We start from the raw sequence: 26,179 nt of genomic DNA, 5'->3' as shown, positions 1-26,179 counted from the left end.
GCTAATTTTATCCCGCGGCTTCCTTCTCTGTTTACACTGCAGTCTTTGAAATGGTCAACACTGCAACACTCAGTAGTTTCAGGGACAAAGTGGTCCCCTAGAAGTGGCCTGAAGATGCCACAAGGCTGTAGCTACATTCAAGCTCGATCTGAACCTCATCTACAGGTCAAAGTGTCTTTTGTCTGGCAAACGTCTTGCAGTGCAGCTCCGTTGCAATGTGGGAAAAGGTGAATGAGAGGCAAACTGTAAAGGTGCTATAAGATAGAGACATACAGTAAGTGCAGTCCACTTTCCATTTCTCACTCAAACTCAACCATAAACACATCGGAATATTTCTACAACTCTAATCCTAACAAGAAAAAACAAAGTGGCGGCAGTTGGACAAATCTAAAATAAATATTATATATAATATTATATAAAGACATATTATATTTATACATGTGGAGTGATGCCACCTGTTGTTTTTATTAGACACTGTGTAATGAGTGAAAAGATGTTGTTTGGGCACTTCAGCATGTGTTTTGGAGGAGTGATATGTTTTTAAGACATATTTTCATATTTTCTGAGACAGTTGTGCGACAGCTTGGTGCTGACTAACGCCTGTTGGTGAGATTTAAGGCTCTAACATTTCAGTATCACTAATATTTATTGCTAAAACCACAGCCACTACTACATGTACCTCTTCTGCAGCTGGTGCAACTAAACCTAAAAACTCAGGTACTTTACCTTTCAAAAGAGACCCGGGTTATGCATTTAATCATGAGGCCTCCACAGTTACCTTTTTATTTTAGGTATTATTGGGATGTCAGGTAACAGGTTAACCAGTTTAGGGGACTGTTTCTTAGAGCAGTGGGTCCCAACCTGAGAATCAGGACCCCCACAAGGTCACAGATAAATTTTAGGAGTCTCAGGAGGAAAGCAGTAAAAAAACATGTCTGCTGCTCAGAATTATTTTTATTTTTTCAAACTTCTACCTAATCTTTGTTTCTTGGAAATGACTGAACAATTTTACATCTTCTTATTAAAATAAAACAAGGAATAAATCTGCAGTAGCAGCTATTTTGGTAACTGATTAAACATTCCAGTCATTTTTAAAGCAATAATTAAAAAAATGCCAAATATTTGCAGATATCTCATAAGAGAAGATTAAGGTCAAACCAACCAATTCAGAAGCTCAGCTGAAACATACAAAGATTAGTTTTGAACTTTTTGCTGGTGCTGTTAATTGAATTGTTTGTTTATTAAAATATCACGCAGGTTTTCATGAGAACCAAACATCCCGGCAGCTGATTTCAGTCAATAGAAAACTTTGAAAAGAAAGGAGAAGTTAATTAGTGAGATCAGCTGGTGAAGTGATTGTTGGGAGAGAAAACATGCAGCGTCGTGGGTCTCGGGGTCACATGAATAAACAGCACAGCGATAGACTCATTGTTTCTGGTCAAAGACCTCAGCTAAAATGAAGTCTATTAATGCAGCATAACAATTACACAAATCATACTCTTGGCATTTATCACTGTCATAGTTGTCGATGTCTGCGCCCGACTCTGAATAACGGCCGCGAAATGAATCAGTCACGCTGACATTTATCACATTTATCACTCGGGAACCTGATTTGTCGTTGCTGTTTATAAATCTGATTCACTTCCACCCACATTCATCTCTGCCAGACTGGATCTGAATGGCACAATCCACAAGTTTTCACACAGGGCAGACTGTTTTGGTTGTGGCAGTGTGTGTGTGTGTTTAAGTGTGGGTGTGTTGTCGTAAGTACTGTCCGCTGAGACAGCACCCAGTCTGCAGTGATTGGTCTCCCAACGAATTAATCCTCCAAATCCTGCCAGGACCACGCTGAGTGACGTATTAAAAAGAAAAAAAAAAGAAAACACAAACAAACTCACAGCAGAGCTCCTCTCGTGGATTTTTATTGTGTTTATGTCAGAATTCAACACAGACTGTGGCTTTTTCATAGGTAAGATAAAGGTCCACTTACTTGGTCTTTCAGCAGCTAAAGTCTGATTTAAAATGCACATACTTGTTTCATATAATAACAAACTAGACAATCCCCATTTCTTTATTTGGATCTCTTTCATCTCAAGGCTCGTCTCCCAAGAGTCCAATTAAAATCACAATAAAAACATTTTCAGAAAGAATATAAAGCATGCACATCATATAGAGATATAAATATCTGCGCACACACACACACACACACACACACATACACACACACACATATATATAGTTACACAAAGAGTGTATGTACAGAAATACTTGCATGCATGTGTACAAAGTGACTGCAATAATACATGACAACTGATTAATACAATCCACTGAGGAAGGCCATGAGATGTGGCTGAAAAGCTATGGAAACATCAAATAAGAGGAGGTTGAGTTGAGGTTTTTGTGTCCAAACAGATTTTTTAATGTTTAAATTGATTATTTAAAATGTGACATTTGGATTTTTAAAGTAAAGTTCACAGATGAATCATCATCATCATCATCATCATCATATTTAATCATAAGACAATTTATCTGTAGAGAATGTAGTTAGTGTTTCTAATATTTTGTCCACCACACTTATTTTTGAGACTAAGTGAAATTGATCTACATGTTTAAAAAAAAAAAAAGAAAACATAAACAATGAGCCTTGTTCACAGTCAACAGCTCATTGTTGTTTTTCTGTGATTTCTGGAGTCATGTAGAGATGAAGCATGAAATGAGCTCATGTCAGTCTCATGTTACTTCTGAGGTTCAGTCGTTTATTTTGTTTCTCAGCTCCAAGGCCGAGCAGACGGCAGCCGCACCGGGGTGTATGTTCCCTATGTCGCGAGCCTTCCTGTGTTCAGCTCACTGATCCCAGATCCCCGGTGAGGCTTTTGTGGGTTTTGTGAGTCTTAGACTTTTGGTCCGGGTTAGGTTTTTGTTTTTAGGGGGGAGGGCATCTGCGTCACTGTGGACCCTGCAGCAGCTGCGTGGCTCTGGCCTGGGTGGGTGCGGCAGGCGTCACAGAGGAGAGTCGACAGTGAGGAGTCGGTTTCAGCTCTCCGCCTGTCTTTGTGCCACCATCTGCGGTGAATGGAGGGGGGTCGTGACCTCTACCAGGCTAGTCATCAAAAGGAGGCTCATGAGACAAAGTCAGGGGTGAGCTGTGTAAGCGTGTGAGCATGTGTGGGGAGGGGGTGACTCAAACACGCTCCTCTTGTGTTTCCTTCTGTCAGGAAGTGAGATTTCAGATGATGAGAGTCACGCGCACGTCATTTTAGTTTGTGAGGCTGGGAGATTGGTCAGGGGAGGAAACAGTCAATGGAGGGATTGTGACTCCTGCTGTTTTTTCCTCATCTCTAGTTCAAACACGAGAGTGCAGACTTGTGAGGCCGCCAGTGTTTACAGTTCAGAGAGTGTGAGGTGGCACAGTGAGTTGTACAAAACTGGGTCAGCGAAGGCAGCACAAGGTAAAATCTGACTTCAAAGCCGCTCCGTGTTGTCGATGAGGACAGAACTACGTGGTTTGCTGTCATGTCACATCCGTCTCCAGTTCCCTCGGCGGGGCGCGTTCCTCCGCTCGCTCCTCTTCATCTGTCGCTCTTTCCTGTACGTAGCCCCATCCCATCATCCCTGTCTCTCTCCTGCTTTCTCTTCCTGTCACCTGGGCCTGAGCTGTCAGCATGAATGAGGCGCGTGTGTGTTTGTGTGTGTGTATTGGTATGTCTGTGTGTGTTTGTCAGTATGTGAGTGTGTGTTTACTGAGAGAGAAGTTGTGTGTGTGTTTGGGGGGGTTGGACTCGTGGACCATCTGCTGGGACAGCTGGGGGAGTATGAGTGGGCAGGATTTAGGCTATGATCTGCTCTGGCCTTAAAAGATTGAGGAGGACTCTTTACTTAAAAGGTAATTTGTAGATTTCCTGACCTTGTCGATCAGCGTGAGGAGACTCCTGGTGTTGTTGTCGTTAGCAGAGCAATATTATATCCTATTAAAAATCACAAGTGTGTGTTTCATGCTTATTCAAATCTGTCTCACCGCCACCTCTATCAACCACCAGTCTCCTAATGTGAGTGAGGATGCTGTGGATGGAGGCCAACGCTCCTCTACAACAGTGTAGCAGGTGGTGTCCAGCCCCAAAATTGTTGTCAGTATTTTGGGGAATAGTTTCAAAAGGGATTTGAAATGAAACCCCGTCAGTATATTCAGTTTTAACCGGAAATAAGTCACATTATTGAAGCTGGAGATCCTCTAGCTGTCCAATTATATCAGAATTAATCCCTTTGGAGTTTCACACACAGTTTTGGGGCAACACCAAACTAGTCGTCCTTATCATTTAATAAACTAAAAAACTTATCACCTAATTACAAAATGGACACAGTAATCAATAATAAAATATAACCATTAGTTACAGCTCTGCTTTCTATTGCTTTCAATAATTTATCCGGTGAAAGTGCTTCCATCATCCTGAGACTGGTTTATGGTGGTGGTTGGTTTGTGTTGTCTAACAAAAGAGCAGCATCTACATTTGGCTTGATTGGGGTCGAGGTTCAAGGGTCAAGGTTTCACAGTGTGATGTCATTAAACAGTGGCGAACTTACACCAATGCAAATCCAGACTCATGATCATGTCTTCTTATGATATTTGGTCTTTGGTTTAAAAAGTTTTACTTTCTCTCATCCTGCTTTTTTCCCATTTTCCTTTATTTGTTTTCATTTACTCCGTCTCTTCCTCGCAGCCTCTCTCCTTCTCCAGCATTTTCTCCGCTCTTCCCTAAATCAGCAGTTTCGTTCATGAATATGAAAAGACCTGGGACGGTGTTGCATTAATAGCAATCTTCTGGGTCACCCCTCCCTTCCCAGTGTAGCAAGAAAACGAAGAGGGGGGAAAAAATAACTGATTTAATTAACCTCAAAGCATATGTGAGTGGTCTTGTGATGTGGCTTTAATGACCAAAGAAGCACCCACACACACACACACACACACACACACACACAGTGACCTGTTATTGACGTTGAAAAGACTTGTTGACTTTCTTGTTTGACCTTGTTGGACGTCAACAGTTTGTCCGTTAGTGGAGGCATGGGTTGAAATCAGCCCTCTCTATTCTAAATTCACTTTTTAGGTCGTGAAAGGCGTCATCCTGAAAGCCTGAAATAGCCTCCTCTGCTTCTCTTTTTTCTCCCTCAGTGGCTGTCCTCAATGTGTTCGTCTCTCAGTCGGCCCTGCCGGCTGCAGCAACAGGAGATGGAGGGAGGCGGCTCCTGCTCTGCTCTCTCCTCGGTCAGCTCGACCCCCCGCTCACTTTTCCGTCCACTGCTTTGTGTCTGTTTTTATGGTTTTTCCACCACACAGCTGCTGATCTGGTTCTGGTTTTGGTTTGACACCTGGCAGAGGATCAGAGATTGTGCAGTTTTGATCATATGGAGAGTAACTATAGCAACAACTTTTAACCTAGGTGGACTGAAATGCTGTATATAAACACTGACCTATTTCCTTCTCAGTTCCCAGAGAGCTGGCAGGTCATGTGGTTCAGTGATTTTTTTTTTTTCCCCCATTCAACCACAAAGTGCAGCCTGAATCTAGCTGTTGATTACAGCCCATCTGTATCAAACAGGCCTGTTATCAACTGCAGTGTGTGACTGACTGCCATCAGCACGTGTTTGAACAATTCAACCTCAAAATAGCCCACGTGCAAAAGATACAGCTTTTTCCAAACACATAGTCCACAACATACACGTTATAGTTCAGCATCAGTGTTTTTCTGTCCTTCTTTCATTCGGTATTAAGATACTGCGACTCACACATTTCGTGCCCAGATGATTAATATTTAGGTCAGTTGTGTTATATTTAGGTCTAACATACTTAAGAACCCAAATATAGACTTTATTCAAATAAAACACCTGTTGACTCGATGTGATGAACAAGCAGCTGAGGAATGAAGCTAACAGGGAAGGCCAAAAACTGCAGTTCCGCAAATGACCACTTGAGGTTGGCTCAAAAAAAAGAGTCAATCATCATAGACCCTCATGTTAAAATGCCCAACTTTACAGCAGAAGTAAAAATATGTTTACAGCCTGGTACAAAAACAGTTTTGGTCTCTGGAGCTAATTTCCTCCTTCATGACAACTGTACAGGGGGTGAATTTTTATTTAACTCACCCGTTAAACTTAAACTTCTGCATAATTGAGGGCGTGGTCACTTTGAGTGACAGATGGGTGAGTGTATGTGTGCCATAAACCGGCATGCACCGAAGTCTCGGCTCCACAAACACCCCACCTTTCTGCCATTTTTGGATTAGCTGGGAGTTAGGTGGAGTCAGGCACTGCCAAGATGGCAACGGCACAGCAGCCCACTCTAAGCTTCAAAATCACTCCTCAGAAACCTATGGGTGACATCAGGCTACGTCCATCTTTATTCACAGTATATGGTAATGAGCATGACTTTAATCTTTACCATGTATTTCTGAATAATTAGTTACATACAGAGATTAAGATCATGGCATGATGATTATCACAGGCTCCATATGAGCCACTGTGAGCCTCCTAATTAATTACACCATCACAGAACTCTGTAGGATTCAGCACGTTTTGCTGTTGCAGTGTATATGAACTTTTACTCCACTAAAACTGTGATGAACTAAAACAAAACTGAAATATTTTTGTAGGAAACTGTTTTTCAGTGTGACTGCAGCCCTTCTTTCATGGTCGGTCATGATAAAATTAACTCTGGGTCAGACTCTGTAGACACGTTCCTCTCTCACCACATGAACCATCAAATGAAGCATAAAGGGTGTTTTGGTCCCAATTTCGTGGCAGCTGGGTTTAAAAACTTCTTGTTTGTACAAGTTCAGTGAGGACACTCACATTGAGGTTTTAACCATTTATTGCAACAACAATACACATTTAATTTTGGTCGTGAGGCTCCGCTCATGTTGTGCTCCAGAACAAGTCTTCATACGGGCTTGTCCCTGAGCTCACAAAACTTCAGCAGAATCGTTACCACACAACATAAAAGGACCATGAACACACATTAAAAACACTGAAGATGCACATAAATCTAAATACTAATACCAACAGGAGGAGACTGGTGAGGTGAGGTAAGGTGAGGTGAAAGCAGTCAGTGGTGCAGCAGCGAGGATGCAGAGCTCAGTGTTGTTGTGTGCAGGTAAATTGAGCAGCAAATGTTTATGTGGAGCATGTAGTGTTAGAGATCTGATGTGAATTAATTTGACTGGACAGTATATGGAACATGTGACTATAAAACAACTTTTGTGCCTGTTTTACAAAAGCCCCATTCAGACAGGATTGATATCACAGGAAGTGGGTACTAAAATATGTGTCTTCCTCAAAATAAAGTTGTTTTCCAGATGGTGTTTTAGCCACTGGCTAATTTCATGGGCTGTTTCTTTAATAGTCAATGACAGGAAAACCATGTGGCCTTCGTTGCAGGTGGGTCTAGTATTGAATTTAATATTAGTATTATCTTCTATTCATTATGTCACACAGGACATTACGTCGTCACGCTGTGACTCTGCATATGAATGAGGGAACATTGATTTCACAGAAATTGCTCTAACGTCTTAGTACTGGAAGCTAACAGGTTCAAATTGATATCAGACATGAAGCATTTAAAGGCAGACATGCTGGCATGAAATGTCTTTGCTAATTAATGAACTAATTGGCTCAATTAGGAGTAAACTGACTTGTGAACACAATTACTGAAGAAGAGTATATAGCTGGAACTCTTACGCCACAGGTACCTCATGGGGAGTAGATGAAGTGGTGAGATTTTGATGCCTTTCTGCAGAAATTTGCATATCAATGTTTATTTTGTTTTTTTTTTACTTCTGTCAAACATATTTGATAACAATCAATTTGTACTTTGAATATATGCGTTCTTTGGTCATTGAGATCATGACAGGACATCAGGCAATCCAAGTGCATATTATTGTTAATAATAAAATACTTGAAAGTGTTTTTCTGATGTTGAATGGTTCATTTTTTTAAGAAAATAAGGAGCAGTTTCTGCAACAGTGTTAATACATGAAGCTCACTGCACATGAAATCATCTGTAATCATCACCTGTAACATGACGTTACAAGTGTACATTTGATGAGTCTTCAGAAGCTCATAAAATTTATCTTTACTTTTTCCTTCACTGTATGAGCTGACTGATGTTAACGAGTGATCTATCGAGTTAACAAAATCCTGTTCCTCTTCTTCAGTTTTCTCACTCTGCATGAAGCTGATGAAACTCAGGAACAGAAACGCAAAAAGATTCATAGATAGTCTTTTAAAACGCAAAGCGTCTCTGGACTTTTTAAATTACAGAGGAACCAGTGAGTTAGCTGAAAAAGAGAAGATTATTAGTGTTATCAGGTTTTTTTTCTTTTTTGTTTAGGCCTTCATACGTGAGCGTCCTCTGACACGGTTTGTATGTAAATAAACTGAGAGTTTTCATGTGCTTTGTATGTTACTGCTCGTGATAAAGGAGCAGACGTGAGTGGTGCAGGAGACGTGATGTGATGGTAGAATTTAGACTGTGAAGAAGGATTTAACAGAAGGATGAGATGGGTGGGAAACATCAAGTGTGTTTTGAAAGACAGTGAATACCCAAATCATATTTTCCCGATGAGCTCATTCCCACACGTTTACATCAAAGCCCCTGCCTGTGGAGGAGCAGGTTTTTATAAAGACATCCTGACTGTGCCTCCCGCTCGGTTGTTAAATCTCTGGGACTTGCTGTTCCAGCATCACAAAGCCTCCTGGGTGCGCTCACAGAGTCAGCGACTGACCTCAAAACTGCACTGGCATCAAAAGGCCACTCTGTGGAACCAAGCGGGACACACACGTGCTGCCTCGACATCGACCTCAGTGCAACAAATGGATTCCTCAGCAACAGTTTTATTCTTCACAGCGGTCTCAGTCCCGAGTCGAGTACTACACAGCAATTCATCGTTTAAAAAAATCTCAATGAGACACGTTCGGTTGTTTTCTGGTGTTGTCACGCTGCTGAAGATGTTTGGACTGATATGAGATCAGCCATCACTAACGGCCGACTTTTACTGAGGTGGAACAAATGTTCCTGCTGCACGAAGAAACCCCTGCTAGCGTTTGATCATCTTTCCTTATTGATAATCGATTTGATGAGGCGCCCGGCGCTTCCCTCTGTGTGCTCCCTCACTGACTCACTGTTAAACTGATTTGCTCTTATCTCAGAAATGTGTAGGGGGTCTTGAGATTTAATCAGTGGCAAGAAAATCATCGAAGACAATGGCATTAAAATACATCACAGTTGATGATACATGTTTATGATTCATGTCATGTGCGTGTAAGACCTCAGAGGGTCGGCTTCGCATCTTAAGCCATATTTCCGCCGTTTATAGAAATCCCTCTACATGTGTTCGCTCTGCTGTTGTTACAGTATGACTCATTTTTTTTCCCAGAATGCCCCCTGAGGAGACTCGAGATGCAGGGTGCAGCTGGTTGAGATAGGCCCGCTGTTTCTGATGATGGTGATGCTAATTATAATGGATGAGATGGGTGATGATCAGCACTGTGACGCCAAAACGAACCCTGAGGGACGGTCTGCCCCCCGACTCCCCAGCCGCCTCACACCCAAGGACTCTAGTGGCCTCAGCCCACATTGCCCCTGCTGTCTGGACCGCAGATGCTGCTGTTGCCCCAGCGATAGTTGCCAGGCAGCTGGGGAAGTGCTAATTAAGATTGCAAGGGGAAATTGTAAGGTTGTGTTGACGAGGGGGCGTCAAGTAGGGTGGAGAAGACTGTGGGCTCTGGTGGATGGAAAGCTACAGGTGAGTATGTGATAGCTTCCTCTTGTAATCCTTTTTTTTTTTTTTAAAGGAATAGTTTGGATTCAGAACCTTATGTTCAAAGGACAGATACAGTGTGAGAGTGGAATCAATAATCTCATCAAACCACCAGAAATTAAATGAGCATATTTCTCATCATGTCAAACTGTTCCTTCAAAAAAAATCTGGATTACAAGAGGAATCTGTGTCATAATCACATGTAACTTTCCATCCATCACACCTCCCTCCCCTCCCTCTCTCCCTCCCTCCATCCCACAGTTCCCCTTTCCTCCATATTTAATGCACAGACATGAGAGTGGCATTGATCTTGCAATAAGCGTATTTCCCAAACTGTCAAACTGTCCGTTTAATCCAGCCATCAACCATGACTCTATGCAAAGAGAATTGTGAAGACGTGAAGTGAATTTTAGAGGGAGCGTGATTGTAAACAAAGTCAACGGAAAGACAGCAAGTAGACGTGAATTCACCTGCAAAAAAAATCCCCCCAAAAAATCTACTTGAGTGAAAAATTTGCATAAAAAACACACAGAAGAGGGAGAACGGAGAGAGACTGGAGGGAAATGACAGAGAGAACCAACACATCTGGTGAGTCTGAGTTCAGTCTGAGGCGGAGCTGAACGTAAACACACAGGTCCACACCCCCTCTGATGGCAGCCAGCTTACAACTCAGGTGTGTATCACTCGTACTTTGGCTGTTTAGGTCGAATAAACACAAACAGTCCAGCTCCTGTTTGGTTCTGACTTGTGTCCAGAGATCCAGACCCAGTTCAGATTTTGCTCTTCCAGTCTCTGGACACCTCTGCCGTCAGAGCCTCTCCTGAGAGTCAGTGATATCTGAACCCGGTGACGCTGTTGGCGAGAGAAAAGATGGAAAAGGAAGTGACTGGATGGGGCGAAGTTAGACTGAAGTGGGAGGTGCTGAAGAATCACTGGGACAAAAAAAGATGGTGCAGTGATGAGCACCACCTCTCCAACCTTTACACAAAACTCTGAGTCGGATGTCAGAATTTTAAAGTCTCGTTAGTCTCATTAACAGCGTCAGATGGAAGGTGCTGCTGCGTGACTTCAGGTTCACAACTGTTGTTTCCTTTGCTGTTTCTCTCTGTTTCCTCAGACACCCAAAGTGTTACCTGGAGTGTGTGTGTGTGTGTGTGTGTGTGTGTGTGTGTGTGTGTGTGTGTGTGTGTGTGTGTGTGTGTGTGTGTGTGTGTGTGTGGAAACAGAACACGAGAGGTGTCAGTGCATGAGAGAGTTTGTGTGTTTTGACAGTTTGATCTTGTCTGGGGTCTGTGGGATCATTAGGAGCAGACGTCATCACTTCTCTGCTTGTGAACTACTCTGACAGCCGTCTGATGAAGCGTTCGCTTCTGAGAGTTAACATCCACCTACAGTCACTCACTTTCTCCTTCATGTCATCATTATTCTGTTGTTGTGAAAATCTTGCAGCTCGTTGTTGTAAGATGTTCCTCTATGGTTCGAGAAAATTTCTTCAGGTAATGTTTTTTATTTGTCAGCAGGATTACGTAAAAAGTACTGAACATGGTGGAGGGATGGGCCGCGGGCCAAGGAAGAACCCTTTGGATCATTTACTATGAGTTAGATTTTTTTTTCTCTGAAGTCTGGTGTATGTTGTTTGGCCTTAGCAGAGGTCTGCGCCCTCTGAGTGGCCAAGTAGTTGTTTTTTTGTGTGTGTGAATGTTGAGCTCGTGTTTGTTTCCAGAAGAAAAGGAGGCCATTGCACATGAGGCCATTTTCAGTTTATTGAAGGAAAATTTTGTCCAAAAGGAAAAAAAGCAACACTAAAAAAAAAATGTCTGAGAAAGCTTCTTTGTCAGTTGAAACATCTTTTATCTGAGATGGCACATTATTCCCTGGGAGCGTCTTCTGCACAGCCTGGTGTTGATCTGATTTTCACACAATGGGACAAACAGCATCAGTAACACGGTATAGCATCGGGCTCACTGGCTACGCCTCACCACACACGCAGCTCAGCCGCAAATAAAATGGCACATAATTCTCCATAATGCAGACACCAGAGGCATGTATTCACATCGGATTAGCAGCATCCTGCAACGTAGAGGGGATGACAGGGAGGAAAGATGGAGGAGGAGGAGGGGGACTGTTTGAGATGAAGAGGGGAGCAGAGGAAGGTGGGTTTTGGGGAGGGGGCCTCCTCCAGGAGCTGCTGCTGCTGCTACGCCCCAGTTCTGTCTGCAGCTTCATCTCCACAGCAATGAATTATTCGACTGCAGCATGAGGACTGGTTTGCAGACAGCAGACTGTGGGCCATGTTTATATACTGAATCCCGATACACTCACAGAAACACACACACACACACACACACACACACACACACACACACACACAGACCACTTACTATCCCCATGGAGGCCACTTTGCACCTACATTACACCTGAGGAAGACAAGTTTAAATACTGTAAATTCTCATGTAAGTTGGTAACGTGGCGAGCACAAACAAATAGTTTGGCTGCTAATAAAGGCTGATGTCTACCATAACAGCTCATGTGGTAAATTCAGTATAATATACTGCTGCTCCCAATGTTTTCATAATCTAATTAATTCCAGTCTTTCTCTTTCTCTTCTTTGCTGTTCTCTTGATCGATGTAAATTTACCATCAACAAAACTCAATACTTCATCTTCATTCACATTAAAAGCTTGCCTGTAAAAGGAAGACAATGAGACTTTACATGTGGAATTTCTGGAGGAAGTCTTGAGTTTCATTAAAGGTAGCTCTACATCATTTGGTGGAGAGTTAAAGGTGGATATTACTCCAGGTGGAATTGTGTAATGTTGAATTTATCACGACAAAAGGTAAACATGGAGGACGTGTTGAGTTTGGATTAACTGGGTAAAAGGGGAAGTTACAAATAAAGGCCCAGCTCTAACGTAAGCCTGTCCCAAATAAAGGCTACAGTCTTCAAACAAATATGAAACAAGCTGTGATACTGAGTCACACTGAGGCACAGTGGTTGTATTGATTCAGCAAGAGAGTGTGAGTCTGCAGAAAACTCTACTACAAATGAACAGCTTTCTGTTTCGATGTGTCAAACTTAAACCAAAACAAACTGTAAATACAGACATTTTGTAGATAAGTCAGTGTCACAGGCAGCATTCCTAGATCCTGTATTTGACCAGTTTGAATGATTGAGATCAAGATTATGTTTCCAATGCTGATTTTTGTTGACAGGATGGAGCTTGGTCCCCTCTGAAACTGCTCAACTCTAAGGAAGGGGCCTGTTTATTAGGGGTTCCAACATGAAACCAGACTCAAAATGGAATCAGCTGCCAGAACCCATCCTTATACAAATAATAATAATAATAATAATAATGATGATGATGATAACAACAACAACAACAACAACAATAATAATAATAATAACTACAATAATAATAATAATAGCTCTTGTTTATGGCCCTGCTGGGTCTGAACAGAAGCACTCACATGAGGATTAACAGCCATATTTAGTGTTTAATCGCAGCCACAGCCTCCACACTCGTCAGCTTTCCTCTTGCCGCAGCAGAAACCTGCACATTTCTGCACCACAGCCCAACGTCCACTGTCCTCCGAGGACTTTTCTCAACACGCTGCACGGGTGTCGGCTTTCGCTTGTGGTCGCCAGCAGGATGGATTCAGTATCTTGCACAAATCAAAAACCCCTGTGGAGGTCAGTGGGTTTCTGTGTTGGGCTTGTCACTGCCACAGTGGGGCAGGACAGCTGGTTTAGGGGGGGTTCAGCGAGGCGGGGTTTTAGGTTGATGAGGAGCCAAGTGGGACTGTGGGGGGAAAAAAGAGAGCAAGGCCACACCTGTTGGAGTGACCTACAGTATGATGAACAGCAACACAGCTTTGGAAAAGTGCAGTGACTGAGTTCAGATTCTTTTAGCATTAGCAAAGTAAAGTGTGACAGCATCAAGTGACTGCCAACTGCCCCAGCTTTCTACAGACTACTGTTCTCAGATTGTAATAGATCTGTAAGAAAGTGGTTATTTACCTCCACTGACTTGTCTCTTAGAACTTTTAATGTCTTGTGTTTTAGTGACTTGTGTCCTGCTACCCGTCCCAAACCCGAAGCATCCAGGGAAAGTATTGGGTTTCAGGTTGGCCTTGGGATGTGAGTGGCGTTTGGGTATTTTCATACTTGTCATGATTTGCAAGTAGAAACACAAGGTCCAGTGGGAAGAGTTAAAGAGACGGACGGTCATCAGTTTGTGGCATCAGCTTTGCATGCTGGTAATTTCATCAGTAATGGATGAAATAAAGCAAATATATAGTGTCAGGTGCGGGTCAAAGTTTCAGCCTCGTACATACCGATCAGGTTCAGCTGAAACTGGCTCTCGGTTTTATGCACGTGCAGAATAAGTGACAGAGCTGTCTCAGCAAGAAGAGAAGAAGTCGTCAGGTTCATGTCTGTGCTTTCAGCTCTGGGATGTTGCATGTTCAGCCCAGCTCAGGTCAAAGACTGGAATCAGGGAAAAGCCTTTAGTCAGAGTAACTGAATATTACACCTTCCAGCAGCTGAAATACTTTGTTGTATGAGTTTTGTTCAGTGTGTTTGAAGCTGACAACTTTACTCTGAGGACACAACTTATGAGACACAGTTAAACAGAGCACAGCTTGTTATATCAGCATCTTGTTTCCTCTTTTACTTGTCAAAGTGAAAACATACAGAACATAATATGGAAATAAATGTGCTTTGGATTTTTTTTTTTTTTGGAAGGAGACTTAAGACAGACTTAGGCTAGCTACTTCCCTCTGCCCCCATCTCTGCTCTTACACTGGGAATTAGATGACAAGATTAATATCATCTTTACATCTTTATATGTTCAGAGTTAGCTCTGTGGTGTGTTTAGCTTCAGCATCAACACCACAAATACAGGGGAAAAAATGAGAGCTTAGTTCCAGCAGAGGTGACTGTCACACTCCAAAAGCTGTTTGACTAACATGTTAATGGGCACAACTCTCAAAGCCGTTCCACAAACTGACCATCCAGCGCCACAGTGCTACAATATAGAGAACATTTAATACTCACAAAGTCCATTTCACTCTCTCAGACAAAATGATGCAAAAGCCTCTCATGCATTTCCTCTCTTTCATGTGCAACACACACCACACACCTGTGTGAGTTGCAGCACTAATGTACTGTTTATTACTGGGGACTATTATTGTACAGTATATATTCAGTACATATTTAGAGACTAGTCTGTCTGAGGTCTGCCTCTATTCTCAGTCTTCACTTTTATTATTGTTATTCTGCAGCTCTCACCTGGTGTGTATAAACCTGATCGCCAGCACTGTTGCATAACAAGTAAAATTATGTAATCTGATTGAATGAAGTTCATCTTTGCCATGTTTTTGAAGAGGACCTCTCAGTGCGCAGATAACAGGACACTGACTGACGATACATTAGGTCGTTCTTGCCAAATTTGGCCGACAGTTGCCAAGTTGGTCTGTATGCATGAGCCAACCGTGCTTATCAGTCACATTACCAATGTTCAGAGGCGTCCACAAATAGCTGTTTGGCAAATATTGTTCTGCATCTGCTTTTTAAAGCCTCCAAGTTGGGTTCAAACACAGTGCGTCCACTGATAGACAATCAACAACCCGATCTGAATGCATTCATCATAGAAATATCCTCACCAGCAGGAATATCAGCCGTGCTCTCAGTCCCCTGGGCCTCCCACTGTGACGTGGGTGGAAACAGTATAAGGCTCTTTGTATGCACGCTGCACTGTCTGAGCCATGTGCTCGGCCAGCTTGTGTTTGGTAGAGCAGCGGGGTCGCCGCGGCCGGGCTGAGGCTGCAGGATGCCCGAGGGGCTGAGAGGAAGCAGCAACTTCACAATGGATCATCTTCAGCTGACTGTGCAGCAACCGGGCGGGGGAGAGGGGGGCGAGCAGGAGCACCTCCTCATCCCAGCTGTCAGCAGGGAGCAGGGTGGAGCACGACGCACCACCTGAACCCTGGACACCTGAACTGTGATCGGTCAAAATAATCAGATGGCAGGGCGAAGTGTGAAGTGATCAGTAACAAACCTGCTGTTGTGTTTGTGTGGATTTTGTTGACCATTTAAATTTCTCTGAGATGTTTGTGAGGAACAAATATCTTCTATGAAAAGACACAAATTCTCATTTTGCAGGTTTTACTTCTTTAGGGTTAAAGATGTGACATTCAAACACATTGTCTGGAGAAACAGCTGCTCTTGTCTGTCAGTACTTTGCTCTAGTGTCACGCTTCTTTCTGTGGAAGGGAAATAATCATTTTTGTAAAGCCTGTGTTTTATTTTCATTAGACTGACTCAGATGTTGTGGCGCATTAATACACTTCTAAAGAAAATGTTACATTTTGTTTTTATTTCTTATTTTGCTTGAAAGCATCTATGTAAAAATGCAGATTTGCATGAAATACCAACATTTGAGTTTAAATGAATCTTCTCGACTCATAACAAATCTTCAGTGTAGCCGAAGGGAATCCATTTAAAAATAGGCAACATGTTTTATCTCACTTTATTTCTAAATGGCTGAATTTGATAAACATGTCCTAAAATTTGGGAAATGACCGGAATATCCAAAACTTTTGAAGAGCATTTGTATTGTGTTGAAGTGATATCACTATTTTCCAAGTGACAACCTCCATCTTTATATACAGTCTATGCTATTTTCTGGTACTGCAGTCCATGTCATCCATCAGTGCAGTGATATCATTGACGTGTATCGGATGTTTTAGACATATCACAACTTCTCATGTTAGTTTCATGTTAGTTTATGATCAGGGAATGAGGGACAATAAACTTTGTCATTGAAGAACCTCCCAAGTATAGTAATACAGAGATGTGTGTTTGTCTTTTTGTTCTCCAGCATAAGAAAAGTCCAGTTTCCTGTGAAGGTTTGTCGCTCAGCCGTGCAGCTTCACATGCGAGGAAAACCCAAGAGCGTCACAGTGGAAACCAAACCCGGCCAGACCACTGCAGATTTCAAGAAGAGTCGAGACGGTTTCGTCCTGCTGGTCCCCGGAAACTAAGACCAACCAAACCACCAACAGATTGACCTCATAGACCTGGACACCACTGGAGCTCAGTGTTTGTGGACATGTTTTCTCAAGAGTGTCTTGTATTCATATCTGAATTGGTCAAAATCACTGAGGACAGGGATGTAAATCTGTGTCTGTCTCAGCTGACAGGCAGGATTTCGTCTTAAAGAACAACAATTTTCTTGCGAAGCTTTTTTAAATTGTACTTTCACAAAGGTTTTTAAGTGTTAACCCAGAGCAGAGTTGCTGGCAGAATCAGCTTTTTTCATCCTGAGCTCCAGGATGATGTTTACCGGACAATGAGCAAAGTGCTGAAGTGTTTAGGAGGCAAATATGGGAAATTAGGAGGTTTTTATGTCAGTATAGAGACTCAGGACACAGCTACAGTCCATATGTGTATGATATTGTCAGTGCTGTTGTGTTTTAATGTTTTGCTGTTTCATAGGATATTTGAAGTTATTTTTTTAAAGACAAGAATAAACAAAAAAACTTAAATAAATACACTTAATGACAAATTGTACATCACAATGCATAAATACGATCAAGACCAAACTTAACAGATATATTTTTGTATATTCAGTTGAATTATTGCAAAACCAAACTCTTTTATGTGCGTTCTGTCGAGCTGCTGCCTACAAAAGGCAGACTATGACAATTATTCCATGTCAGAAGTAATAAAAAAGGAGAAAAGAAAAACAAGACAGTGGAAGGAAATAAATTATTCATGATTTACTTAACTGAGCTCTCTGTGTTCATTTCTCCCCAATGTTTTGCCACATGAGCAGACAGCAGGCAGCACTGTGGCTGCAGACTCCAGTCAAGTCTACATGAAGCACTGATCAAAATATTTTTTCTTTTAATGTGTTTGGGGCTTTGAAAAAACACTAAAGACATGAAAATGTGAATGAAGGAGGTCAGGAGCCTGTCAGTGTTCTCTGCTGATGTGACTGAGAGGATTTCCTGCACAAATACGCTCGATTTACAGTAACTGTTTTAATTCTGGTGTTTGTGCGGACGCCTCCCCACCCTGCCGAAATGACACACTTAAGGATGTTCAATCCAAACTGAACAGCAGCTATCAAGCTCGCCGTCCAGAGAAAACTCGACTCTGTGACGCAAGTGCTATTTCCTCTCTTGTCCCTTTGGTGTCCTCTGGATCAGATCGGCCCGGTAGATTAACTCACAAGTGCTACAGACGTGATTTTACAGGAATCCCCAAGGACTGAAGTTCAACACATTACCCTGACCCGTTTGGACCAGATAATGTGCAAAAATTTGGTTTGGTTTTATTTGGTCCCATTTTGAAATGTTGGTGAATAAAAATTTCAATTGTGGTGTGGACAAGATCCCCACTGTGGCCACATCCGGCTCTATAAAACCTTCTGTGATGGAGAATAAACTTTTCCACAGAAGGTTCATGTCGACGCTTATGAGACAGGAGCTCAGGGTGCAAATATGTCCCTGAATAAACTGTGAAATTACTGTCTTGTCAGAAACTGAGCTTGTGCTGGCTGGCTTTCTTACTGACTGTCAGAGCTATTTCAGAAGCTTATGGTGGCTGATGTTCGCAAAAACTTAAGCTGAATACTGTTGTGAAACAGTTTTTACTTGTTGGTAATTTTATAATTGTTGTATGGTGGCTCTGAGGGCTCAATAAGCTGCAAATTCAGAAAACATCTTCATCAATTTGACAACCCGGAACTGTTTCCAGGGGACATTAAAAACTGATGAACCTGGCTGGGACACAGTTGTTCAATGATTGGTGAGTTTTTTAAGTGAAAAGCACTGAACAACACGTGCACATGGATGTGTTATGGTACATGTGTTATGATGCATCCGTGCAAGTGCGTCCTAGGCGGGTTCACCACTTTTTTTTAAACTTATTTATTCTGACAGCAACAGGAAAGAGAGAGAGAGAGACAGAGAGAGAGGGGGGGGGGGGAGGGGGGTGACATGCAGTGAAGAGCCACAGGTCGGACTCAAACCTGTGGCCACTGCGGTTAGGACTACACCCTTGTGATACGAGCTGTAAGCCACAGGCATGCGCCACCCCCCACCTCATCACTTTTTTGTGGTCTGCTGAAAACACTTCCATTGTGAGAATTTGCAACACGTTTGTTTATGTGCTTGTGTTGTAAATATTTGCCTGTGTCGCGCTGCGTTGAGCCCTCGGGGCCACCGAAGAGTTGACTCTTGAGCTAAATTATAAATATATTAGAGTTTAACACCTTCACACAACTGTCACTGCTCGACAAAAGATACAGCAGCTTCAGGGATTATTCAGACCTTTAGTTGTGGCCCTTTGCCCCAAGTTGTGTCAGCTGCCTCTTGTTTGCTTTAATTATCCTTGAGACGTGTCCAGACCTTGACTGGAGTTCACCTGTGGCAAATTCAACTGATTGGACATTTTATAAAGTTGAGAAAGGCAGTTTAGAAGCTCTGTGTGTCTGAGGTCCCACAGTTCACCCTGCAGGTCAGAACAAAACCCGAGCCATGAAACCACCTCTGTGATAAGGTTGTGCTGAGGCGTAGATCAGGGCAAGGTTATAAACCCGTTTCCTTTGAGGGGAAGGATGAAGGCAGCCAAATGCAGAAAGGGCTTTGAAGGAAAAACCCGCTCCAGAGACTGTGACCTGAGACTGGGGCGACGGTTCGTCTTTCAGCGCGACAATAAGCTGAAGCAAACAGCCAGGGCAGCGCTGGAGTGGCTTCAGGACGAGTCTGACTGTGGTCCGGCCAAAGCCTGGACTGAAACTGAAGACGTCAGTTCACAGAGACTTCACATCCAATCTGACGGAGCTCGAGAGCATCTACTAAACACAGGTGTGCCCTCGACAAAGTGCTGAATTAAGGGCCTGAATATTTCTGTATGTGAGAGATTTCAGTTTCAGTAACCTGACTTTCATGTATAAAATCAATATTGATCTACTTTAAAGCTTAAATTAAGTATTTCATTACACTTTAAATAAAAATAACATCCTCCATTATGTATTAATGCAGCTTTAAATATAGTTACTGAGCTGCAAATAACCAGCGACATATTTTTTTAAGCGGTTGATATATTTGAGTTTGGACTGAAACTCTTCATATCTCACTTCACGGTTTAGTCTGAGAGCTGCAATCTGTCGCTCGCTGCCAGTTTTCATCCCGTCTCGCTCCTCACTGACCTGTTAGTGCGACTTAGTGACAACCTCCCCTCACTGTCACTTGGGTTTCACCATCCTGACATACTCGACTCGCCTGCTGTGATTTCCCCAAATCTCCCTGCTACATAATACTCTGTTAGAGAGTGTGTGTTATTTTTGATGAGTGGGATTTGTGGAAACAGAAAGTGCTGTATTGTATCTGTATAATTTACACCACACTCAGCGAAATCCTCAGAGGTGATGTAAGCGACTGTAGAAAATCAACACTGTGCTGTGTTTTTCTGTACAGGACCGTCACACCTCTGAGAGTCAGTTTAACACTTGTGAACAGTTCTCCAATCAACACTCCTCCACTTTAAATAACTGTAACTGCAAAAACAAGTGTGCATGTGATTAGACTGATCTGTGCACATACGTCTGTGGATACTCGCCTGTGTTTGTGTCCCGTCGACCGGTTTTGTGTCTTTGTTATGAACGTTCATATATTTTTAGGTATCTTTTCTATCACTACTGGAAATATTACTTTCTGATTGGCTGGCAGGTGTCTGTTAAAACATTGCCATATCATCAACTTTCTGATGAACCTGTTGGCAAACATTTGCTTATTAACACATGGAGCCATATTTCTGTCCATCTGATGAATCTAAGTCCATGTTTACTCTCTTTTAGCTCCGTTTTTGGTCTCTTCCAACTCCTTGAGGAAATATAACTCTACAGCTGCAACATGCTCCACTATGCTTTAGCAGCTGGTCTCTGACTGTGTGTGTCTTCTGTTTGGTGCTGAGCAGGTATAAAGCTCGGTGAAGCCGAGCAGAGCCGCAGATTCAGGTCATAATTCTGTGGGTTTACGACAGCCGGCGACAATGTCACTGTTTTTACTCTGTCATTTAATAAAATCACTCTATATGCTCTTGCACAAACCATTTTATCACATCCAGCCTTAGCCCTTTAAGTTTTTATCACAGTTTTTGTGGGAAATAAATGACGTGTCACACCCTAAATAATCTAATGGAATAATACCTCTGTCTTCTGCTGCCGAGGGATCAGAGGCCAACCTGAGGAAGCTGAAATATTAGAGGACTCCCTACCTCACTGTTCCTGTTAGTGGCTGTACTGTTTACACCACATACTAAAACAAGACAAATCCAAATCCACTCTCTTGGTTCCACGTCTGCTTTTAGATCGAGCAGGTTGTGTCCCACCACCTCCACATGCCAGGTCTTATCGCTAATTAAGCCTCGGAGCGTTTCACATTGTTCATTACTTCACCATCGGTAACAAGGGAATCAACGTAAGTATCTAAACACGCTGCGGAGGCCACCTCTTCAGTTCGTCCCTAGGAGGCAGACGTGTGGTCACATTAGTCTGTTTAAGCTGTAACAAGCTGCGTCCACACATCATTTATTTCCCAAAAGGCTCCAGGAGCAGGGAATCACCTATAGCATGTCATGAAGTCTGAACGCCGACTCAGTGATAGAAGTAACCGGAGGTCACACCCATGGTGCCCTCCAGGGCGTCATTGGGCTACTGTAGGAATAACATGGATAGTGTGATGTTAAACTGCAGTTACCATAGAAACAGCACTTCTTATATGCTTCAAATCTACCAGTTAAATAAAACAACGAAACTGGGAGTTAACAGACTTTAAACCCCACCCAGGTCAAAAGTCATAAACGATGTAAACACCTTTTTTTTGTCTTTGAAGTGATCGTGGCACAGATTTAGCTCAGTGATCCACTGGAGTTGTCGTGTGAGTGTCATCCGGAGCAGGGGCCTGAAACAGCAATTATCAGATAATTATGAAGCCGTCCTGACGTCCCTTCTCAGGCAGTTTGACGCCGATTCACACCTCGATTCTTGTAACTCTTAACAGCTCTCACATGACTGCAACGAGACCTAAATGATCCACAGGTGACATCAATGTGTGAACAGCCCTCAGGAAAGGTTCAAATGCCTGGTGAGAGGTTAAAAGTCTTCAGGAGTAAAACAGGAAGTCAAGTAAACTGTGGACTTGGTGCTTCTAGACGCGCTGAAACAGCAGTTACCAAACTTTTCCTCTCTTTTCCCTGCAGACCCGTCTTGTTCTGTTGGTTTGTTAAACAGGCAACAACCAAAAATAAAATCACATTACACTGCACCTTTGTCCTGTGAATATATATCAGCTGCTGAGTGGAAGTGATCTGAAGAGGAAATGCTGCTGCAGAACACGAGCTTGTTGACAGTAGAGCACAAGATGAAGCTGGATGCTGCAGTGACGGAGAACATGAGCCAGTAATATTCAGTGTATCATCCCGCAGGGACGTGCGTAACGTCTTCATGAGTCCAGGTAAAAGATGGGACGTGAACATTTCCCGTCCACCTGTGTCAGTGCAGGCGTGTCCTTCACCTCCTCCACATCCAGCCAGTTTCTATCATTTATGTTTCCAACTAAACATCAGTGGATGAACCCAGTTTGGTTTCTGTCTGCTCTGCTTTGGTTTGACCGTCTGATGGTGAAATACATCAGCGTTCATGAAACGGTGTCGTTCACATTTGTCAGAAGCGAGTATGTGGGTAATGTTTCACCGCTGCCTGTAAAATCCCAGCTGAGCTGTGAAGTGTCGGCTACAGTTGGCGCTGGTATTCTTACATTTGTTAATATTTTGGCAAATTTCAGCCAATAAAAGTTTGCTGAATTAGCGATCATCAGTTCAGCTGGAGCCAATCCCAGGCGGTCTATCACAGGGCTCTGACATAAAGACACAAACAACCATTCACACTCACATTCACACCTACTGCCAGTTTAGACTCACAAACAGTTCCTGTTGCATTGTAAATAACAGCAGCAAGAGTCATGCATGAAGCTAGAATTGCATCCATTTCTAAAGTGGTTTTTAGAAATTAATAAAATTCTGTCACTTTTAACCGGGACACAACTGTCTTTGGTTTCCATTTTGAACCTTTCCACGTCTGTATACAGTGCGCAGCCTTACCCACAATGCCTTCTGCCCTCTAAATCAGCAGCTGTGCAGCAACACGATCATTTCCCATCACTTTTGGTGCGTTTCGTTATTTTGAGAGTAGTCAGGGTAAAGTGCGAGCTAACATCAGACAGAAATAACCCTCCTCCATACATCTCAGCCCTCTGCTCTCTTGCCCTATTTTCCCAACAAATTGCGTCTGGTGACAAAACAAAGTTAACTGTATCTAATTTAAAGTCTGTTTTGATCACATCTTTCTGGCACAATTTAGTCGGCTTCTCAGAAAATAAGCATTTAAATTCTCACCACAGCTGTGGAGCGAACTCGTGCTCCAGCAAATGACCAAGATTTGTTTTTATAGAAGTGAAACAAACAGCGTCTCAGCCTCGGACCGATATCTGTTACAGTGGCAGCTCTGTGTTTCTGTGCCAGATCGAGGCCTCCGGATTCTCTGTGTTAATCTGTCGACGCTCCTCTGCAGAGACCATCAGCTGCTCGGTGATAAACTGGGAACCACAGCTCTTCTCCCAGTTACAGCTCCACCAATCAGATGAGCCTGATCCCATATGTCAGCCCATCATATTCAATCAGAAACAAAGATTTTTAGCATCATAGACACTGAACTCGTTTATGCGTAATCCTTTAATCATGGATGTAAAAGCTGTGATTTATAAATGAAGTGTGAGAGCAGCTTTTGAAAATGCAAATTGAACCATATCCTCTCCAGTGTTTTGTGTGTGTGTGTGTGTGTGTGTGTGTGTGTGTGTGTGTGTGTTTTTGAGATGTGCGCACACGTTTCCTAAACAGATGAACAGTTACTCATCAGATCAAAATGAGAACATTTTGATCCACCAAAGCAGAATCTTTTTCACAGAAACAAGATTTATTCATGACACCCCCCCCCCCCCCCCCCACCCCCCCCCCCACCCCACCCCACCCTGTCAAACTGTGATGGGTTTAGTGTGATGGCATCTTTTCCATCCACATAAGTGCAACAATTATTTCCCCAACTGTTCCCTCATCACAATCACAGCCACCGCTGCTGCCAGGCTTGTTTCCAACGTAATTTTTCCAATCATTTTCTTCTCTGACACCTCCGATCACATCCCTCCCCACTGTGGATGAAAGGAACTCTTGCGTTTGCAGACTGACAAGCGGATATAAAAACAATATTGCAAACTAACAAGTGGTTAGAATTTTGATGCACGTAAATCAATGCAAATAGGTTTTTACCCAACTTTTGTTTTGGATTATGATGAAGTTTCTTGGTTTCTTCTTGCAGTGCTGCACAAGTAGGATTCCTCTGCCTCTAATCTAATTTATCAGGACTGGCAGTTGTTGATGCAATCACTTAAAGCGCCATGCAATTCCATTACAAAAAGACTGGCACCTGGTCCGTCTCCCTTTAGAGATTAGCAGCCCTGCAGCGAGGATTTGGTAATGAGTTGGAGAGGATTTACCAGTGGGAATATAATATGTGTCCCAGAGCTGCTGTGTTTTTTCCCTCTAAATCCTCTCAGTGCAGACCAGGCCACTGGTTTGGTGAACGCTGCAGGTTTTCCAGCGTCTCTCCGTCATCAAGCCCGAGGGGAGGTCACATGCGGGAGATTACAGTAACATGAGGGGGGAGATTGGTTTTTGCTTTGGCTCACTCTGAATCAACATGCCATCAGCCTGAATGCTTCCTATAATCAGGAAATATTTGAGAAACCAGATCGCTCAAAGTTGAATTTCTCACTGATGCCAGCATGTGAAACCGCAGCGTTCAGACTATTTACTTAAGTAAAAGTCATAATACCAGACTCCATTAAAAGTTAAAAAATGTAACTTAAAGGAATAGTTTGACAAGTTGGGAAATAAACATTCACTTCCCTGCAGAGAGTTAGATTGATGCGACTCTTATGTCTTTACAGTAGTTATATGAAACTACGGCCAAGAGACAGTTAGCTCAGCTCAGCGAAGACATTGCAAACAGGGGGAAACAGCCTCTGTCCAAAGGTAAACGGTGAAGTCTCACTGTAGGAGAACAAATAAAAAAACAACCTAGAACATTTTCTGACAATTTATGACTAACTGTGACAATTTGTGCCAAATAACTTTAAGTTTTTGTTTTTTATAACCTGTGTAATCTTGGAGAAGAAAAGAATAACCTGCAACAACAAAGTCACTTTTTCTTTGTTGTTTTTTCAAATCTGTAAATTCGTCCTGGAAGTTAATTTCACCCTAATTTGACAGCTAATGAAAATAAAGGTTTTTGTACACAGGTCATGAGTCAGGATCTTTGCCAGGAATCCCACAATGCCTTGTGAAGCAACTTGCACACTACTTTAGCCAACTTACCTCTTCTGTTTTGCAAAAACCTTACTGGAAAAACAAGCTGTAGTTTCATGGCTAGCTGTTTACCATTGTTTTCAGTCTTTAAGCTAAGCTAACATCTCCTGATAACAGCTTCATATTCAACATATGGATCTGAGAGTGGTATCAATCTGTTCATCTCCTGTCAGGAAAGTGAAAAAGGATATTAACCAAAATGTCAAACTATTCCTTTAAGTAAAAGTACAGAAATATAGGTTAAAGCGCCTATTTTACAGAATGGTCTTTGTCACTGTTGTGTTGTATTTCTGGATCATTATTATCGGCCGGTAGCTGTGGAGCTAATGTTAAATGCATTATGTACTTAAATCTGTAACAAATCATCATGTCTTGTATACTCATCATATTTTTGTATGTCAAGCCTTAATATGAAATATAACTGTAGCTGTGTAAACTGTGGTATCAAACATGCTAAAGTATAATAAAAGAACCTCTGAATTTTACTTGAGCACAGCATTTGAATTATTTAAATATATGTTAGTTGAATGTAAGCTTGCCTGTTGGTTTTACCACGTTATGAAGTTTTAACGGGACCTCTGATTGCTCTCCACAGAATTTGACGCCCCTGCAGGATCGCCTGGAGCCCCCTCAGGGGTTGTCCTTCACCCACTACTTATGGGTGCATGGCTGATTGAACCATCTGTTCGCACAGTCAGGATGTGCCAGCAAGCTACTGCTCTCCAAGGTCCCAAACTGTACCATGATCTGTAAAGAATCTCACAGTGGAAACTGACCCTGATAGCAAATGATATTATTCCCTTTAAAGCTCAGCTGAAGTGCAGGATCTTTATTTCTCCCATTATGATGATGGGGAACTTTGATGGCTGAAGTTGCCGTA

General features: G+C 42.5%; 1 protein-coding gene and 1 long non-coding RNA gene across 4 annotated transcripts in view; both read left to right on the top strand.

Moving 5' to 3' along the window:
* The window catches only part of myo1g (myosin IG), a 50,036-nt gene extending 32,442 nt beyond the window's left edge, over positions 1-17,594 (top strand). For 2 of the 3 annotated variants that reach the window (XM_071499795.1, XM_071499797.1), the window contains exon 22: positions 5,168-13,611. In XM_071499795.1, coding sequence (XP_071355896.1) covers positions 5,168-5,339 — 172 coding nt within the window. In that variant the 3' untranslated portion in view covers positions 5,340-13,611. Of the gene's footprint in view, positions 1-5,167; positions 13,612-16,690 lie in introns of those variants that run through there. The other variant, XM_071499796.1, reaches the window with a different exon arrangement.
* A 1,190-nt stretch (positions 17,595-18,784) lies between these two features.
* On the top strand, positions 18,785-20,931 carry LOC139634095 (uncharacterized). The gene is made up of 2 exons (XR_011693901.1): positions 18,785-19,685; positions 20,678-20,931. It is a non-coding gene; the product is annotated as an uncharacterized lncRNA (long non-coding RNA).
* Positions 20,932-26,179: the final 5,248 nt, after the last annotated feature.

The sequence above is a fragment of the Trachinotus anak genome, unplaced genomic scaffold (genome assembly GCF_046630095.1).
Source record: "Trachinotus anak isolate AG129_WGS33_773 ecotype Australia unplaced genomic scaffold, CSIRO_AGI_Tana_v1 ptg000016l, whole genome shotgun sequence".
In the NCBI taxonomy this organism is placed as follows: Eukaryota; Metazoa; Chordata; class Actinopteri; order Carangiformes; family Carangidae; genus Trachinotus; species Trachinotus anak.
This window is presented reverse-complemented; position numbering and strand designations above follow the sequence as displayed.